Here is a 19,678-nt window from a genome sequence, read left to right as displayed (position 1 = left end):
GACGTGTTTGGTCCGTGTTCAAATCCGCTTTCCTCCCTAAAGCAGACGAATCCTCCAGCATCCAGCGTCAAAGACAATCAAGGCTTTTGATCAGAACAATATGTAATCGTGGCAAGTATTCCCCCCACAAAATCTGCAAAGCCTTCGAAGTGAGACAGCTCACACTGCACCAGAGCTACCCTTCTGCAAGATTAAAAGCACTCCAATTTCCTAATTGCATAAAGCGACAGGTGCTCAGATCACAATTCAGAATAGAAATTTCGGAAACCAAGTTGATTTTCATATATTGGGAGAACTGGATACATCTGCATCACGAGAAGCCTGGACATTTGCTACACTAAGAAACCATGGTAGATAGAACTTGCCTTAGACAAGGCACCATCAGAGACGCTTTTGTTCACACGCTTAGTTTGTACAACCCCTAGCCAACACCCCACCACTCTCTAAGCAACCCATCTCATGCGGCGACCTTCCGGGCCTTCTTGGCGGCGGGGGACTTGACGCTCTTGGGCTTGGCCTTGGCCTTGGCAGCGGGGGACTTCTTCGGCTTCGCGACCACCTTCTTCTCCGGCGCCTTGCGCTTGGTCCCGGCGGCGGCCTTCTTGAGCTTGGCTGCGGCGGCTGTCTTCTTGGGCTTGGCGGCGTCCTTGACCGGCTTGGGCGCAGCGGTCTTGGCGGCGGCGGGCTTGGCCTTGGGTTTGGGTGTCGCCTTCTTGGCGGCGTCGGAGAGCCTGTACGAGGCCTTGACCTTCACGAGCTTGCCCTTGGCGGCGAACCCGCGGAGCTGGATGGAGAGCATCTTCTTGAAGTTGGCCGGCAGCGACGCGCCGTGCTTGTCCTCCGTGTACTTGGCGATGGCGTGGGAGCTGGAGCCGGTCCTCTCCTTCAGCGCCGAGATCGCCTCCTTGATCATCTGCAAGGGCACGGAACAGAACAAGATTCGATCAGACCCCAATTCCGACGGAACCCAATCAATCAATGAAAACCGAACGCAGATCGACGACGCTCACCTCGAAGTAGGGCGGGTGGGATGCACCGGCGGCGGCCACCTTCGGCTTGGCGGCGGCGGGCTTCGGCTTCGGCGCCGTGGCGGTCTTGGCGGGGCGGGAGGCGGGCTTGGCGAGGGCAGGCATCGTGACCGGTGGGATCGTGCTAGGCAAAGTGGGCTCTAGAAACTGCAGGTACGTGAATGGATAGATTTCGGAGCGGGAGCTGTGAATGGATAGATTCGCCGGGACCGGGTCGCCCGCATTTATAGGCGGCGAAGGGAGCGATCCGGCGGGACGGGAGTTCTGCATCCTGATTGGCTGGAGAGGCGAGGCCACGGATCGCGGTCCGCGGGTGGAGCGCTGAGCGCATCGGGGCCGTTGGATGGAGTGGGCGGTGCGGGCGCAGGCCAGTGTTTGCCGCCCGACGCGCACAGCGGGAAATGCAATTTCTACCTTGAAACAAAACCGCGCGAGCGCCTGTCAGTGGAACCCGTGCACCGTGGACCGGTGAGTGGTAGTCCTGCTCTCGCTGTGGACGTGCCCGATGGGTGGGGGAATGGGGTTGCACTGATTTCCCGGTGTTCTGTGAAACGGGTGTACAAACAGGTGTACTGATGGAGTGATGGGCGTGGATTTGCGCGTGGTTTCAGGCCTTCGGTTCCCAATCTGGGTACGGGTGTATCTGGAGTTTTCAGGAACCTGGGGTTACCAAAATGCCCTTGTCTCCCTTTCGTGAAAATCGTGATCATATTCTCATCTCGAACTATAGGCTATAGCTCATCAAATTTTATAAGCAATATATTCATATTATTAAATATTTATTAGATTTGCCATGTGAAAAATCGTTCCGCAGCACGTAGTACTCCTTTTTCTCCATAAAACAAATTGACTTTTTTTAAGAAAACACTCCTTCGTTTATTCATTGTTCATACAGAAAGAGTTACAGATGCCAAAAGACTCCCTTAAAAACTAAATTTGTCTACCTAGTGACTCCTAAACACAGCTTCTTGCCAAAGAGCGTGCATCCCCATTAGAGTTGCGACCCTTGTGAACAATCTCCGCTGAGGTATGATTACCATAGTCATTTTGATGTCCCTAATGACTTTTGACCATAAGGTACCAGGTCCATCGATATTTCAACGAGCAACCTGTTCGTTTGGCCGTGGCTTGTCATAAACGATCATAAATTTCCAGCTGAAACAGTATTTTTCTCTCACACAAACCAGTTAGCACTACTTCTTCACGAACCAGCAACGATAACCAGCCAACCGAACAGACTGAAGATTGGTGCAATTACTTAGTTTGAACGTTGAAGGCCAAGGTCAGAAGCACACCACAGCCCTTCCTGGCACGCCAGAGCTTCTAACTGCTCTGGGTCTATAGTGTCGGACAATAGTCAAACTAACGGATTCATACGATCAATGTCCATAGGCCTTGTGATATCATATTTAAGGCCTGATTGGCTGCACCGTGGAGGCTTGGAGCTGCAATGAACGCAGTCGTACTCTTTGAGTTGACTGTATGACGAGAGAGGGATTCACGATGAACCGAGGGTAGTGTCGGATACCATAAAAAGGGTACCCTAAGCAGAAACCAAAAAACTGCTCAGACCCTAAACAAAAACCAGTAAGGCAAACGGGGTCTCAGGGATCCCACCGTAGGGAGGCACCGAGCCACCGAGGCCCAGCGAACGGCCTCGGCACCCACTAGAGAAACCCTCCGGTACTCTTGGAGCGCGTCCCCGGACCGCTAGCCGACCCCCAGCGAACGGGGTACGGGCCTCCACTCGGACTTACCCGATAACAGCTCACCGGAAATGTCGTCGCTCGCGCCCACCGAGGGTAGCATGGCATCTTCCACCCCTCCTTCCGAGCGAAAAGGAAGCACGAGGGTCGTACAAAAAAGCCGGGGGAACCCCTGATGGCCCTCTCGCTCCAGGCAGAGGCTAAGGGGCTCTTCCCGCAGCATCGTCGAGGCCCTGCGATCCGAACTCGCACCCACGGGCCCGGCAAACACAATGTAAACCCCTCACTCGAAAGAGAAAAAAGCCCCTGGAGAAGTGAAATCACTCCTCCAGGGCCTCGGGGGCTACACCCGGCGGGTGCGCTCGCGCGCACCCACCAAAACCTCAAGTACAAAACACCATCCCGACAGGAACTATCAAGAGCCAATTCTCGTCAGAACCTTAGGGGGAGTGCCTCCACTCCCCCCAAGGCTCGGGGGCTACTGTCGGATACCATAAAAAGGGGTACCCTAAGCAGAAACCAAAAAACTGCTCAGACCCTAAACAAAAACCAGTAAGGCAAACGGGGTCTCAGCCAAGATCTCCGATTCGCCCGAGGCCCCCTCGCCGAGGCCCCCTCGCCGAGGTCTGCGATTCTCCGACTCGCACGAGACCGGCTCGCCACCAGCCCTGCGACCACCGCCTTGACTAGACTACTCTGGCTGGACATCACGTCCCATCAAGGCGCTCAACCACTCCGACAAACCACACGACGACACAGTACAGCGAAGTGGCAGACCAGACGTCCGTCATGTCAGCACCCTGCCATCCACGACGGGACTGTGCAGGGGTTACCGGCTACTGTGCTGCCTAAACTCCTGCACCAAGGATGAACACGACGTGGGGAGTCAGAACCGGGTTCCTGTGACCTCGGGACCAGCGAACCGACCGCTCCGCCTCGCTCGAGACCCCTGATAGGCCTCGGACGAACTAACCGAGTTCCGCCTCGCCTGAGACTCCCGGTAGGGCCTCGGGCGAACTGGTCATGCTCTGCCTCGCCTGAGGCTGGGCTCGTCCCGCAACCTCGTCGCCTCCGCCTCAAAAGTTGCTCTGGCAGGCTATCGCATCCAATTAATGCGCCCAGCTGCCCCCACTACGTAAGCCACGATCGGCAGTACGCCGCGACAGGAGCGATAGGACAACGGTCAAATCACCTTTTTACCATCCCTTACTGACAATACAGGGTACCGTATCCTGTAGACGCACGTTCTGCACTGTTCCACCTAAATCAACTACGACGATGGCCGCCCAGACCCCACATTGCCACCTGCTAAGGCCTCGGCACAGCAGGCCTCAGCACAGTGGGTCTCGGCCTCAGCACGGCAGGTCTCGGCACAGCCTACTACAGCAGCCACCAGACCTTGGCACTTCACCAAGTCAACAAAAGTACAGGAGCGCAGCATGTCGCCAGCCTTGAAGACCATACCGACTAGACATCGACGGGAACTCCCACGACGCCATGCTGCTCCAGGGAGCGGAATACGTTAGCAAATAGTAGCCTTCTCATGTACTTCTGGCTTCCTCCTTGTGGCTATAAAAGGAGGTAGCTGGGGCCATTTCTAGAGAGAGGAAGGGAGAACAAGAAGATGAACGCCCCAATAGAACCACACGCTTCCACGCTGCTTGGGAACAACGTCTCAAGCAGCCCGCACCACCCTCGCCAAGACCTGGGGCTAGCTCCCTCTCTCACCTAGCTTGTAACCCCTACTATGAGCACTCAGGTGCAAGGAATACAAGATCGATCTCTCAGACTGGACGTAGGGCCTCGATTGCCCGAACCAGTATAAACCTTGTGTCTCTTTGCATCACCATCCGGGATTAGGGGCACGCAGCACAAATTCACTCGTTGGTTGAGGGACCCCCAGTTCCAAAACACCGATAGGTAGCTTAGGAAGTGTTTAGATTTTTTAGACTCTACAATCCTCGAGAGAGTAGGAATTTTTCTGGCGGGTTCATAAACCAAACAAATCTATCAGTAGACTCGTAGATACTACTCCTTGCTAGACTACTCCTTGCTAGACTGTTAGCATCCCTGTGGACTTATGACTCGCGAACAGACTTCACCGAGACAAACTCCAGTGATCGTGCCTTGATCTCCTGAATAATCTGGCCACGAGGACTCATACTTGCTCCTCCAATGCTCTTGATGTGGTTCTCCGAAGCAACCTAGGCCTTGTTTAGATCACCTCCAAATTCTAAGTTTTTTCACTCTCTTTTTATCACATCAATTTTTGGACGTATGCATAGAGCATTAAATATAGATAAAAAAAACTAATTGCACAGTTTAGTTGTAAATCACGAGACGAATCTTTTGAGCCTAATTAGTCCATGATCGGACAAAGTTTGTCAAATACAAACGAAATGTGCTACAGTGTTCAAATTACAAAAATTTATAATCTAAACAAGGCCCTAAAGCCTTTGTATGCCCAGATCGCTGCCCAATGCCAGCGCTTCCCGGCAAGCCACTGCCTCCATTAATTCTGGCTCCATCGCTCTACCAATGCCGATGACCCCAAGAAAAGCTTCATTCCCATCCCACGCAACAACAGTTGCCGAACCAGTATGCAGATTCTTGGAGATAGAAGTGTCGACGTTGATCTTCGTCCACTGCTAGAGGCGGGATCTAGCAAGGGACATGGCCCTGCCCTGTTGGATTGATCTCCCACGCCATTAGGCCCAACGGACTTTGGGCCTGGTTCTCGCGCCCTGATCGGGGGCGCCCAACCCTACATGGTTGGTGGGCCCCCGTCGCACAGCGCTATAAAGAAAAGGTGAGGGCCGGAGCTCGCAGTACGAGGTTCACCGCGCCGCCAGTCACCCCACCGACATCCTAACCCTAACCCGATCTGATGAATATGACTAAAAGAACTCCAACAATGGTACCGGAGCTAGGTTCCGAGAAGAAACCAGATCGAAAAAAGAAAATAGAAACAAGAACCCTAGACCTAAATCCTTTCGGATAAGAAAAAACCCTAGACCCAAATCCGAAAGAGGGGAGAAGGGGAAGAAGAAAGAAAAGAAGGGTCGGAACCCTAACCCTAACCCCAGTTTCTCATTCGGATGAACGAAAAAGAAAGAAATCGAAAGCACAGAAAACCGAATCGGCAAGAACGAACCCTAACCCTAGTTTTCCATTCGGATGAACCCGAAAAGAACAACTCAAATTAGAAAGGGGAAAGTGGGGTTAGGGTTAAGGTGCGTCGGATGAACCTTCGCCGGCGCGGGAGAAGAAGCCGAGCCGGGGGCGCTGGCTCGCCGGGCTCGGCCAAGGAAGCGCCGCGGCCAGGCCGCTCGACAGTGGCGTGCTCACCCGTTGGGGAGCACACGTGCCGGCGAGGGGGCCGGCGACGGCGCCGAGGCTCGCTCCACCGCCCGCTCGCTCGTCGCGCTCGCTCTCCGTTGTGGCTGCGCTGCGCTGAAGAGAGAAGAGAGAGTGCGGCGAAGAAGAAGAGAGAGAGAGAGAGAGAGCTGGCGCGAATGCGCTAGGGTTTCCAGGCCACCGGCCACGGTGACGTTTTTGATCCGGCCGAAACGGACGCCTGGCCGTCGGATCAAGACGGACGCTCGAGATTGGATGGGCCAACTCGCCGGCCCAGGCGGGCGCGAGCGCGCGTGGAGGACTGGGCCGAGCTGGCTTTTGCCATCTTGGGCCGCGCTGGGCTGAAATAAAAGAAGAAAAATTTTGTTATTTTTCAGGAGCAATTTTAATGCATAATTTTGATGAATTTGAATGATTTTGATACAATTTTTCTGTGCAAATTTTATCCAACGATAATTTGCTCAGAAAACAATAAATTTTAGTGCTTCTAGAAAATAATAATATGAAAAGATTATTAATGTTTCCGCTGTGCATGATAATTATTGTTCTCTTTGATTAAATTTGAACTAACGGGATAATTTAATTTTGAGAGAAATGAATTTCTGATAATTTTGATGCGATTATGATATTGTTATTTTCTGACCAACGTTGTTAATAACAATATTATAATTTTTGATCCATGAGAAATTGTGCATTAATTTTACTTCTATCCAATGGTGATGTAAAATATTTTGCATGGATGAATTATAAGTTTTAATTTGACCAACGTTGAGTTAAAAGCATAAAATTTTATGTATAAATGTTTCTTACTTACTCTGGTGTGATTTCAGGAGGCAAATGCATTGTGAACATTGTCAACATCCCGACACTCAATGGGACCAATCACCGTGTGTGGCGAAAGAAGTATGAATTGAAACTTGCATTGGGAGAGGTCAATTTTGCCATCACCTCATCGTGTCCTACTGAGCCAGAGGACCTGGTGAGAGGTGAAAATGAATCTAACGCTGATTTCGCTGCTCGAAAGCGTGATCATACTGAAATAAGAATGAAATATGACCTTGAACATAGACAATGAACTCTCTCCAACCACAAGTGCCTGTTGGTAGCCAAAGCCACCATAGAAGAACAGATAAGGGGCTCAATCCCTGAATGTGCTACTATCAAATAATATCTTGAGAAAATCAAGAGTCAGTTTACTGGGTCTACTAAGGCCACAGCAAGTTCACTGATTAAGAAGCTTGTGAATGAGAAATTCACTGGTGGTAGCATAAGAGAGCACATTTTGAAGATGAACACTATGGCATCTAAGCTAAAAGAAATGAATTTGAAGGAGGAGGATTTCCTGATTCATTTGATTTTTGCTTCTTTGTCAAAAGAATATGACACCTTTATTGTGAATTACAATATGCAGCCTGAAAGATGGGGCATAGAAAGACTCATCTCAATGTGTGCTCAAAAGAGGAGAGAATAAAGTCCTCACAAGGTGAATCTGCTCATTTTGTGAAGGATAACAAAAGAAAGAACTTTAATGGTAAGAATTCTAAACCACAAGGGAAACCTAAGTGGGATAAGTCCTCTTCCTCCAGTTCACAGGGAAAGAAACCCCAGAATTCTGAGAATCAGCAGTATGGTGGAGCTGAAAAAGATCAGTGCAAGCACTGCTTCAAGAAGAGACACTACAAGAGGGATTGTCTAGACTTCCTGAAATCTCTGCTAAAGAAAGGTGATGAATTTATTATATTTGTAGATAAATCCCTGTATTTATGTTATGATAAATCCACTTGGTGGGTTGATTCAGGAGCAACTACTCATGTTGCAAATTCCTTACAGGAGTTAAGTGGGACGAGAACCTTGCAAAGAGGAGAAAGAACGATTAAAGTTGTAAATGGAGTGCAAGCCAATGTTGAAGCCATTGGAGTTTTTTCTTTAGAATTAATAATGGTTTTGTACTTAGACTTAAAGAAGTAATTTATGTTCCCTCTTTGCGTAGAAATTTGATAAGTGTTTCAAAACTTGATGATGATGGAATCGATTGCCATTTTGGTGATGACAAGTGTAAGATACTGGTTAATAATAAATGTGTTGGTCTTGCCTTCCGACAAGACAAGCTTTATTTATTATCTCTTGCTAAGAATGCGAACAATATATGCGATGAGAATATGAATGATTCCCCATTTGCGGATGTAACTAAGAAGCGGAAGAGAATTGATACTGTCTCTTCGAAATTATGGCATTATCGCTTGTGCCATATTTCGAGGGGGAGAATGGAACGATTGGTTAAGGAATCAATTCTCCCGCACTTAGAATTTTCAGATTTAGAACAATGTATTGATTGCATCAAAGGAAAGTATGTCAAGAAAATTAAGAAAGATGCCAAATGAAGCACAAGAATTTTAGAAATAATCCACACAAACATATGTGGTCCTTTTCCTATGAAAAGTGTGGATGGTTATGACTCGTTTATAACATTCACAGACGACTACTCTCATTATGGCAATATTTATCCAATTAAAGAAAGATCAGAAGCATTGGATAAATTCAAAATATTTAAAGTTGAAGTTGAAAATCAGCACAATAAGAAAATCAAGATAGTACGATCAAACTGAGGTGGAGAGTACTATGGGCGACATACCCCATATGGCCAAATTCCTGGACCATTTGCAAGATTTCCTATAGAAAAATAGCATAGTTGCTCAGTACTCCACACCGGGGGAGCCTCAGCAGAATGGAGTGGCTGAAAGATGTAACCGTACCTTAATAGATATGATAAGAAGCATGATGAGTTACTCCACATTACCGATTAGTTTATGGATGGAGACACTGAAAACCGCCATTCACATACTTAATCGAGTACCAAGTAAATCGGTGCCTAAAACACCGTATGAATTATGGATAGGAAGGGAACCCTCACTTAACCATTTGCGTGTGTAGGGCTATCCAGCTGAGGCAAAAGTGTTTAACCCAAACATAGGAAAGTTAGACTCTAAGACAGTCAGCTGCCATTTTATTGGCTATCCAGAAAGATCGAAAGGATATCACTTCTATTGTCCTGATAGACATACGAAGATTATAGAAACAAGACACGTTGCGTTTTTGGAGGATAACATGATCAGGGGGAGCATGGTAGCACGAGAAATCAGCCTACAGGAGAAGCGGGTACATGTATCCACTTCGATGGTTGAAGAACCATTCTTCACGCTACCTGCTGCTAGTTGCATCGATAGTGCAGGACACTGTAGTGCCAACACATGTTGCAAGTTCTCCCGTGGCGACAATGAATGAACATGAGGAACCTGTCCTTGAGGAACCTATCCTTGAGGAACCTATAGAACCAAATGTTGCACATGAGGAAGAACAACAACAGCCAATGTGGAACAAGTGCTGGAAGGCTCCTAGAAGGTCTCAAAGAATAAGAAGATCAAGCTATTACTGATGACTATGAAGTTTATGAAACAGAAGAATGTCAGATGGGGGATGATCCCATCCTCATTTGAAGAAGCCATGAGAAGCTACCACTCATCAAAGTGGCTTAAGGCCATAGGAAGATGAATTGAAATCAATGAGTACCAATAAAGTTTGGGACTTAGAAAATATTCCTAAAGGAGCTAAAACAGTAGGCTATAAATGGGTCTACTAAAACGAAATATGACTCCCAAGGAATATAGAAAGATTTAAAGCGTGACTTGTGGCGAAAGGCTTCACGCAAAGAGAAGGGATTGATTACAATGAGATGTTTTCTCTAGTCTCATGTAAAGATTCCTTCAGAATTATAATAGCACTTATAGCCCACTATGATTTGAAGTTACATCAAATGAATATAAAGACGGCTTTCCTAAATGGGGATTTGGAAGAAAATGTTTATATGGCACAACCAAAAGGTTTTGTCGTAAAAGGAAAGAAAAATATGAGATGCCGCCTGAAGAAATCAATCTACGGATTGAAGCAAGCTTTAAGACAGTGGTATTTAAAGTTTGATAGAACGATAAAAGGTTTTGGGTTTGAAGAAAATGTTGAGGACAATTGTGTTTATGCAAAGTTCAAGAATGGAAAGTACATATTCCTAATTTTGTATGTGGATGATATCTTGCTTGCTAGTAGTGATATTAATCTACTAATAGAAACGAAGAAATTCTTGTTCTCAAACTTTGATATGAAAGATCTCAGGTGAGGCCTCGTTCGTTTTGGGAATAGAGATTCATCCAAGACATGGAGAAAAGGGGTTCTAGGATTATCGCAAAAGGCATACATAGAAAAGGATCCTAAAGAAATTTAGTATGCTATGCATGCAGTCCTTCACCTGCTCCTATAGTCAAGGGCGATAGATTTAGGGGAACATCAGTGTCCCAAGAACCTAATATGAAAATTGACCGAATGAAAGCGGTACCAGTATGCTTCAGCTGTTGGAAGTTTACAATATGCTCAAGTGTGTACACGCCCTGACTTAGCTTTTATTACCGAGGTTACTTGGTAGATATCAAAAGAATCTAGGAATTGAAGATTAGAAATTAGTGAAGAAAGTCCTGCATTATTTGCAGGGTACGAAATGCCTCATGCTTACGTATAGAAGATCTGATTCCCTGCAGATAGAGGGGTATTCAGATTCTGATTATGCGGGAGATGAAGAAAAATCCACTGTTAGGATATGTATTTACTCTCGTAGGAGAGGCTATATCGTGGAAAAGCTCCAACAAACCGTGACTACATCCTCGACAATGTATGCCAAGTTTATAGCATGCTATGAGGCAACAGGGGCAGGTGAATTGGCTAAAGAAATTCATACCTGGATTGAAAGTGATTGATGATATAAATGAACCACTGAGATTGTATTGTGATAACAATTCAGCGGTACAGTACGCTCACGACAATAGGTCAAGTGGTGCTGCCAAACACATTGACATAAAGTACTATGTTGTGAAAGATAAAGTTCAGGATCATATAATAAATCTTGAGCATATAATTACAGAGAAAATGCTCGTGGATCCACTCACAAAGGGCTTACCACCCAACGTGTTTAGAGAACACGTAGCTGGCATGGGTTTAAGGGAAAGCCTATGATTCCCGAACATACAAAGGGCCCAAAGAAAGTTTATATTTCAAAACGGAGAAGTGTATTGTGGTTGTTAGTCTAATGGCACTAATTGCTGTGATGATGGGATAGTTCTATGCACTAATCTATGATGAAATAGGATGGAAGCAAGAAAAATATGAATCGAAAGTTTTGAGTAAGAATTAAAGAACGAAGAAAGTGATGAGAGATCAAGGGGGAGAATGTTGGATTGATCTCCCATGCCATTAGGCCCAACAGCCTTTGGGCCTTGTTCTCGCACCCTGATCGGGGGCGCCCAACCCTACATGGTTGGTGGGCCCCCATCGCACAGCACTATAAAGGAAAGGTGGGGGGTCGGGGCTCGTAGTACAAGGTTCACCGCGCCGCTAGTCACCCCACCGACATCCTAACCCTAACCCGATCTGATGAATATGACTAAAAGAACTCCAACATGCCCAGCGCCCTGCTTCTCCTTTGGTGCCGGTCTTATCACCCCAACTCCTCCATTGCTTCCAAAGAATACAACTCACTATAAAACTCGGAGACCAGGCACCCAATCTCCTGTATATCTTGAGTGAATTCCCCATTCACTTTTTTAAATTTCTTAATCTTATTCCTGGTGTTTCCTCTAGCTCGGACATAGGTGGAAAAAGGGTGTGTATTCCGGTCCCTCGTCGATAACAACATAATGCGAGAATACTGTCTCCACATGATTTCCTCATGTTGATTAAGTTCAACAACTCTCTTCGTGGCCTTAATCTCCTCATAGCTTGGCTCCATATGTTATGGATCAGACTGCAGTTGATCGAGCTTATCTTTTAGCACCTTTAGTTCTTGCTGGACATGCCCAAAGGATTGTAGACCCCAAGCACTAAGGCTAGCAGCCATAGATGCTAGCTTTTCTCTACCTCCCTCACAATTCATGCCTTCCCGTCTCAATGCCAAGCTTGCTAGATAAGTCGTAGAAACTCTGCATGGGTTTCCCTGCACCACTTCATATTTAAACTGCCTTCCTTCACCTCCTGCCTTGTGGCCCCTCCCATGCACCCACCTTAAAAGGATGGGTTCTTGATCGGATGCAGCCACAGTCAAGTGTTCAACTTTTGCTTGAGGAATTCACGTATACCATCTGTCGTTGCAAGAGCTTTGTCTAGGTGGACTTGACAAAACTTCCCTCGACTGACCTTCTTCTCAAAAGTCCAACTCCGAACTTCATACCCAAGGTCGTACATGCCACACACATCAAGACCATCTCCCAGAAACCCTGCTAGCTGACCATAGCTCATCTCCTGAACTGCCAACATGTTCCAAGTGAAGTAAAACTTCATTGAAGTCATAGATACACATCCCTGACAACGGGGATGACTGACTTAATGAACTTAAGCATGTCACATGTCTTGTGCCAGTTCCGCTACCTATGCTTCGCCATAAACACAAGAGTCTCCATGGATCCCTCCCCTCCTCAGTAATCACACAATCGATATGAAAGGATCTTGATGTCGCCTAGGAAGGCCTAGAGGGGGGTGAATAGGACCTATAAAAATTCAACTCAAAACTCTATTAGAACAGAGGGCGGCACTACTGGCCTTATAGGGCGTCACTGCTGCTCTTCAAAAATAAAGTAGACAGCGTTGAGATTTTACTAGATAGTAACATGACCCTCTTAGCTGCTCAATCCTGCAACAGAAAGATAAAATCTAATTCAAAGACTGGATACCATAGAAATCTCACACAAGAGAGGATCGAGCTACCTAACCCTAACAATCAGCTAGCAAAGAGCTGAACCAGCAAGAATACAAAGTGAAGCACGCTGAGACACAAAATTTATCCCGTGGTTCAGCTCGCCACCAAGGCTTGCCTAAGTCCACGTTGTTGAGGCATCCACAAAAGGATTAGCTTGCCACCAAGGCTTGCCTTGCCATCGTTCTCAAATCAAGAAAATGAACTCTTGAAGTGAGGGGTAATTTCTTAGCTGCAGGATGAGGTTATAAACCTTCTAAGGCTGCCACACAAGTTAGGCAAGCATAAGGGCGATGCCTAGCTGGCTAGGAAGCAAGCTCCAAGAGTAACTAAACCCTAGAACCGCCAGCCAAATGTGAACCAAATGCTCTTAGACTTTGAGAATCAGTGGGTCTTCTCTCCAATCGAGTTTTGCTGCCTTTTCTCTCAAGTTTTGATGGTGGGAATCAAGGATTTGCTTGAGGGATGAAGGAGCAACAATGGAGGAGAGAGATGTGAGCTTTGGTCTATTCAGTTTTGAACTAAACCATTGGAGAAGAAGGATCTTCATTGTGGGCTGGCCCAAATGGTATTTATACATCTTGGGTCCCAACGGTCGTTTATGGGTGGCACTGCCGCCCTAGCCAAAACAGGTAGAATCTGAGAATTTTTGGCTATCTGCTTTAGGCTAGGTAAGAGGATATAGATCTATAGTTTTGAGCATCTGGTTATATAGTTGACCAACTGTACTAGAATCCCTCTTTATAGTATGGCTTTTTCCTAAACTCAAATTCAAAGCATAAAAGAATATAAATGCCTTTGAGCTGGTTGCCACTTCATTTGGCAATTGAAAACTTCTATTATCGAATATGTTTTCCTCATTCTCATTATACATTGATTATGTGACTTGAACCATTTCCATATATATGAGTTCACCTTCATGGCTTCAAGTCATTTCCACTAATGATTTGATCCTTAACACAATATGACTCCTCATAGCTTGATTAGTACTTCGACTCAATACAAGTACTCTCTTCTTCACCTTAGCCATGGTACCTCAGTCGCCAAGCCATCGCTTGCCCTTCACCTTCACTTAGTACCTCAAAGCCCTTTCCTTGCTATCTTCACCCTATCAAGCTATACTTAAGTCACATTATATTAAGCATCTATTGAAAAATATTTCTTCAATATTTTGAACCTTGCTTGAATATTTTTCTAGATATGAATGTTGAGATCAATCAAGCTTCAGTTTGTCTCACATAGAGACATACATGGATCAACATCAATATGGTCAAGCTAATTCATGATTCCATATTTCCTTCTTATTTTGGCTTGACACTCCAATTGATCTTTCATATATTCATCCATGTAAGCACACCAATGTAGAGACCGACTTATATCCACTATACATTGTCATTTACAAAGTATGTTGAGATCAATCAAGCTTTAGTTTGTCTCACATAGAGACATACATGGATCAATATCAATATGGTCAAGCTAATTCATGATTCCTTATTCCCTTCTCATTTTGGCTTGACATTCCAATTGATCTTTTATATATTCCATCCATGTAAGCAAACCAATATAGAGACCGACTTATATCCACTATACATTGTCATTTACCAAGTATGTTTGCTTTCACATGATGCTATGATATCCCACAACATAGAATCCATTTCATTGATTCCTATTTGCATTAGTTGTCTTTTGCTTGAACTAGACTGCTTTCCATAAATTTCTAATACAACAATACACGGTTTGGCATTCACTTTAATATAATGTGGCATATTATCAAGTTTGCCTACTAGTTGAACCTTGTATATACTTGTTAATACACAACCCACAAGTATATGCGATAGACTCAATTTCCTGTTCAACACTTAGCAAACTAATTAGACCTTTAATTATGTTGTCATTTCAATTCACCTAAAATCCACTAAAGGGCTAGATGCACTTACAATCTCTCTCCTTTTTGGATGATTGATGATAACACAACTAAAGCTTACAAGAGATTGGTAAACATTAAGATTTTGAATCCTATTATATAGTAAACTCCCCCTAAATATGTGCATTGAAGGAATTCAAATTTTAGCCTCAAATGCCAAATACACATATTTAAGATGAAGTGTGTGAACTCCCCTATATCTTAGCATCCATGGGGTGCAAGGTGTAACATGATAACCGTGATGCTCATGACAGTTCATGTACTCAAAGATTGCTAACCAGCAGAGGGCGGTACTACCGCACCAGAGAGCGGCACTACCGCACCTGCCTGACCAACACAGGAGAAAACAAGCATCACTTAAGGCATGAATGCCACACACCAGCATAAATGGTCCTTTTCAAGAGCATCAATTTAAACTATCATTGCACACACCATAAATTTTTTTAACCTTATATGTATGCCTCTCCTTTACCCCTTTCCATCCTTATATCAATCTCTCTCCCCTTACATTCTCTCTCAATATTTCTCCTCCTTTTACATTAATTTTCAAAAAGGATCTCTCCACCAAAAGGAAGAAATGATGATCGACAAGGGAGGGCAAGAGTAGGTAAAAGTTTAACATATGGGATTTCTCACCTATTTTCTACCAAACAAAGTATGCAACTTTTAGATCAAGATTCTTGAGAGGTTAGCATATTTGGCTCATACCTCACTTAGATGACAGCATAACATGAGACAAACTCATGTCATCACCACAAGAGGTATCAACCAAATATCTAAAGAATTCTCTAATCGCCACTACAAGAACAAACTTATGGTGTGACTCAAAAATTGTATACACATACACACACTAGCATGTAAAGGCCTAGATGCACAAAGGTAATACATGAGTTCATGGAGCTATATACCTTTGTTCTAAGCCTCATAATCTCCACCATGAAGATGATTTCAATACTTGGATTTAATGCTTTGATGGGACTAGTACTTCTTTATGTAAGATAATTTTATTTGTGCCTATCTCTCATCATCATCATCTTCATGGAGATATTATAAACTTGTGCTTGATATCAATTGAAAGTCTATTGCTAGCTCTTGTTGTCATATTGAGATATCAGCTGAAGACATATTTCTTGATATACCAAGTTAAAGATTATCAATCAATACCAATTAAAATATGATCTTCATAATTTTGACACCAATTGAGAGTCTTCATAAGGCTTTGTAATATTTTGGTCATCAACAGCTAGACCAAGGGTCGTGGGATGAGTATATATACACCCAAAACCAAAACTAGCCATTGGAGTTCAAAAATTAGCCATCGAGACCTGTATAGGTGCGGCACCGCCACCCTTATGCGCGGCATTGCCGTAGCTCTCAGAAACAACACAGGTCACCTCACGGAAAAACATCATATCTCTTTACTCCGAACTCCGTTTTTAGTGATCTTAGACTTTCTGGAAAGCTTGTTTCGAGAGCTATCCAGCCCAACCAAGAGAAATCCCAAAGATCAACAAGTGTGAGTGTTGTTCTATTGAAAGGATCTTCACTAGTTGATGCCAATTAGAATGAATGCCCATATCTCATAATGTCACCTAGGAAATGCTCATAAAGACAAGAGATAGCATTAAATTGCACAAGAGAATTTCATAACTAGTGATTATTTTGGAACTAATTGCAAAACCTTATAACATAGACTAAATTCCCTTTTTTTGATAGTGCATACATATACATGTGGAAGGCAAGAACATAGGTACTTTTGGTCAATTAAGTCCAAACAAGAGAATTTAAGCTATATTATGGAGAGTAGCTACTTAAGAGATAAAAATACAATCCAAATAAATATGAGAGATAACCAATTTGGATTGAGTCAATGTAGCATACTCATGAGAGACTCATTCTCAGTAAGAGACTACACAAATTCACTAGAAGAAAAGGTTAGTCTTAAAAGACACAAGGCATAGGATGGGCTCCCCCTTAATATGTGCATCAAGTGCTTGAATTACTTGTGAAATGCACTAGAATCGGTTTAAGAGTCGAGGGAAGTTTATCCTATATCTTGGTAAAGGACATGATAAATTTACAACAATTAAAATTATGCCAAGGAAACATACCACCACCAAGGTAGATAGATCACCACATAAATTTTCATTGATATGACCATCATAGGTGAGACTTCAATGATTTGGATGGCTATAGTTCTCTCTTGATGAAATGTGGTGAATTAGAGATTTTGTGATCATCCAAGATCCACATTAGTTTCCTAGTTCTTTCTTTACCTAAAGCAACTCACACAGAGAGCAAAAGTAAAATTCATGAAATTTGCAAGTTATGAACTAGGAGTTACCACTTTTTATTGATAAGATCCTGGGATATTAATGGGATGGATCATAGACACTTGATGAGCACTTAGAGAGGAAAAATAACAATGAAAGCCCACTCTTTAATTATTTTCTCCATCTCATCCAAATCTATGTCTATTTAAAGGATTGGGACATTCAACATTTAAACCAGGAGCACTTAGTTTATAAAGACCGAGACCTCCTAGAATAATTGTGAAACACCTAGAGAATCCAAAGGAACTATCCCATCCTCCTTTTTTCATGTGTGGGACTACACATCAAACACTTGAAAGAAACCAATAATCCCACAAGATATAGGCTAAGCTCCCCCTAAATTTGTGCATACAAGAGTACACAAAGTTCACTTAAGCACATTAACAATATGAGGTCAAGGGAGTGACTTGCACTATACTTCAACTGATTTGAACTCCTTGAAACTGCTTGCAATTCAATAGTCTCAGCTGATTACTTCTTGTTCCAACTAATTGCAATCACTTGCTACTGCTTGTACTCTGATTGCAACTTATTTGGACCCTTGTGTGAGTTCTTTTTTTCATTGAAACTCCTTTAGACCAAATTTATATTTCTCATATTTATTGATTCTTTATGACCAACTTGAGAGCTAACTCAATCTTGTTGCCACAATGTAATCCAATTCCATTCAGTCAGTTTTCAGATTCTATCATCCTTAGAAAGGAAAAAGAAATCCATATCTCTCAGACCACTAGCCCAATATGCATGAAATTTGGTAGAGATCTTCATCTATGAGTCCTCTAACTTCTCTAAAAAATTTAGCTCATTTGAACTCCATTTGGTCTGTGAAAATAGTTTTCTACCAAAAGTGCTTAAATCTGAAACTGCACTATTGAAGGTGACAGAAACCAACTCAAAACTGATTTTCTTCAAAACCAATCTTCATACCAATTGTACAGCAGCAAGTACTAGATGTGTATAGCATGCTCACAAAGTTTCAGGTCAATTTATCAGTATTTGAATCTCCAAATCCATGCTTGAAGGCAGTCAACTCAGATTTGCAATTTTCTAGACATGTTTGATGATCGATGATTCTTCTTCTTTTTCTGTCCAATCTTTGAGGTGATTTTAGTTGAGAATACATACAAGATATTATATCCATTCAGTCATCTCATCAACACTCGTAATCTTGTGAATTCTTCTTGTATAGCTTATTCAAATCAACCTCAAACTTGATTCAAGTGAAACTGAAACTTTTGATCTAAATGGTCTTTAGCAGCAACATCTTTCTTTAGGTGAAGAATAACCTTTAAGCTTGTGAATTAAATTAGCACAACATCTTCTTATTGATTTTCTATGAATAAGCTCAATCACAAGACGACATTAGTAACACAAGCACTAGTTTTCCATTTAGTAGCCATTTATATGTGGATGACAAGTGGGTTACCAAAATGGAGAAACCTCATAACATGGACTAAATCTCCCTTGATGTCTCATGCACATTCTTTTGAGTGGAATGGAAATGTAAATATGCATGGTTGGTCATTTAAGTCCAAAGGGCAGATTTAAGCCATATTATGGTGAGTGGCTAACATAGATAAATCTAATCCAAATTAGCTAGAGAGAAAATACATCACATGGTTTTGGATTGATAGCCTTCATATAATAGCACACTCTATTTGAGAAACACATTCTCATTTAGTAAGACTACATAAATCACTTAGAGAGAAAGATTAGTCTCACAACTCTAGCCATAGATTAAAGTCTCATTTTATAAGTGCTCTAAGTATTTGAATTTCTCACATAGCACTTTATTCATTTAAGAACTTGAGATTTTCACTCTATGTCTAGGTCATGGCAACAATAGTGTAATCAATTTGAACTATGCCAAGAGATACTCACAACCATTATAGCATGTAGATGCCCATAAGATGAGAATGAGAATTTGACAATCTAACATATGACAAGATTTCATCAAGTAGGAAGTTCTTGACTTGTGAGTAATAAGTCTCTTTACTTGACTTGAGCTTGATTCTTTATTTTTGGCCATTTTGAAATCTACTTGCATCCTCTAATGTGTACCAAGATTCCAAATCCATCAAACCAACTTATAATGTGCACGAACATAAACTTGCTTCATCTTATTTTTCTTGGTTTGAAGTCCACAAAGGAAAGTCAAGTCACCTATGTTGCTTGATGTGGATGATCAATTCAATTTTGATCATATTTCTATTCTATGACAAGCAACCAATGAATATCCTCAAGTGCTTCTATTATCCTAAGTGGCTACACAAGACACAAAGGAGTTTAGTTTCAAATAAATTGCACTTGAGATTTAGATGTTACCACCCTTCTTGATTGTAATGGATGAGGTGGTCTTTTAATATTCATCTTGCACATATGAAGGTTGTAGATTTGTCCATGAACTAGAGTGGAGTCAGCTGCTATTATGTAGGAGGGACGGCACTGCCATCCTTGGGTGCGGCACTGCCGCCCTGCTGATTTGCAGCAGGGGTGTGCTGCACCTCTGCATTAGAGTTATCAGCGGAATTTGGTACAGCAGC

General features: G+C 43.5%; 1 protein-coding gene across 1 annotated transcript; it reads right to left on the bottom strand.

The window, feature by feature from the left end:
* Positions 1 to 258: 258 nt before the first annotated feature.
* LOC136493506 (histone H1-like) lies at positions 259 to 1,224 on the bottom strand. Its single transcript, XM_066489600.1, has 2 exons — positions 1,011 to 1,224; positions 259 to 913 (listed from the first exon to the last, which is right to left on the bottom strand). The coding sequence occupies exons 1-2, from the start codon at positions 1,131 to 1,133 to the stop codon at positions 458 to 460; spliced, it is 579 nt and encodes a 192-aa protein (XP_066345697.1). The 5' UTR covers positions 1,134 to 1,224; the 3' UTR covers positions 259 to 457.
* Positions 1,225 to 19,678: the final 18,454 nt, after the last annotated feature.

Source organism: Miscanthus floridulus, chromosome 11 (assembly GCF_019320115.1).
Source record: "Miscanthus floridulus cultivar M001 chromosome 11, ASM1932011v1, whole genome shotgun sequence".
NCBI classification, from domain to species: domain Eukaryota; kingdom Viridiplantae; phylum Streptophyta; class Magnoliopsida; order Poales; family Poaceae; genus Miscanthus; species Miscanthus floridulus.
This window is presented reverse-complemented; position numbering and strand designations above follow the sequence as displayed.

Coding starts and splice junctions, on each gene's coding strand:
- LOC136493506 (XM_066489600.1), bottom strand. CDS start 1,133: ATGCCTGCCCTCGCCAAGCCCGCCTCCCGCCCCGCCAAGACCGCCACG. Junction 914..1,010: donor CCCACCCGCCCTACTTCGAG/GTGAGCGTCGTC, acceptor GTGCCCTTGCAG/ATGATCAAGGAGGCGATCTC.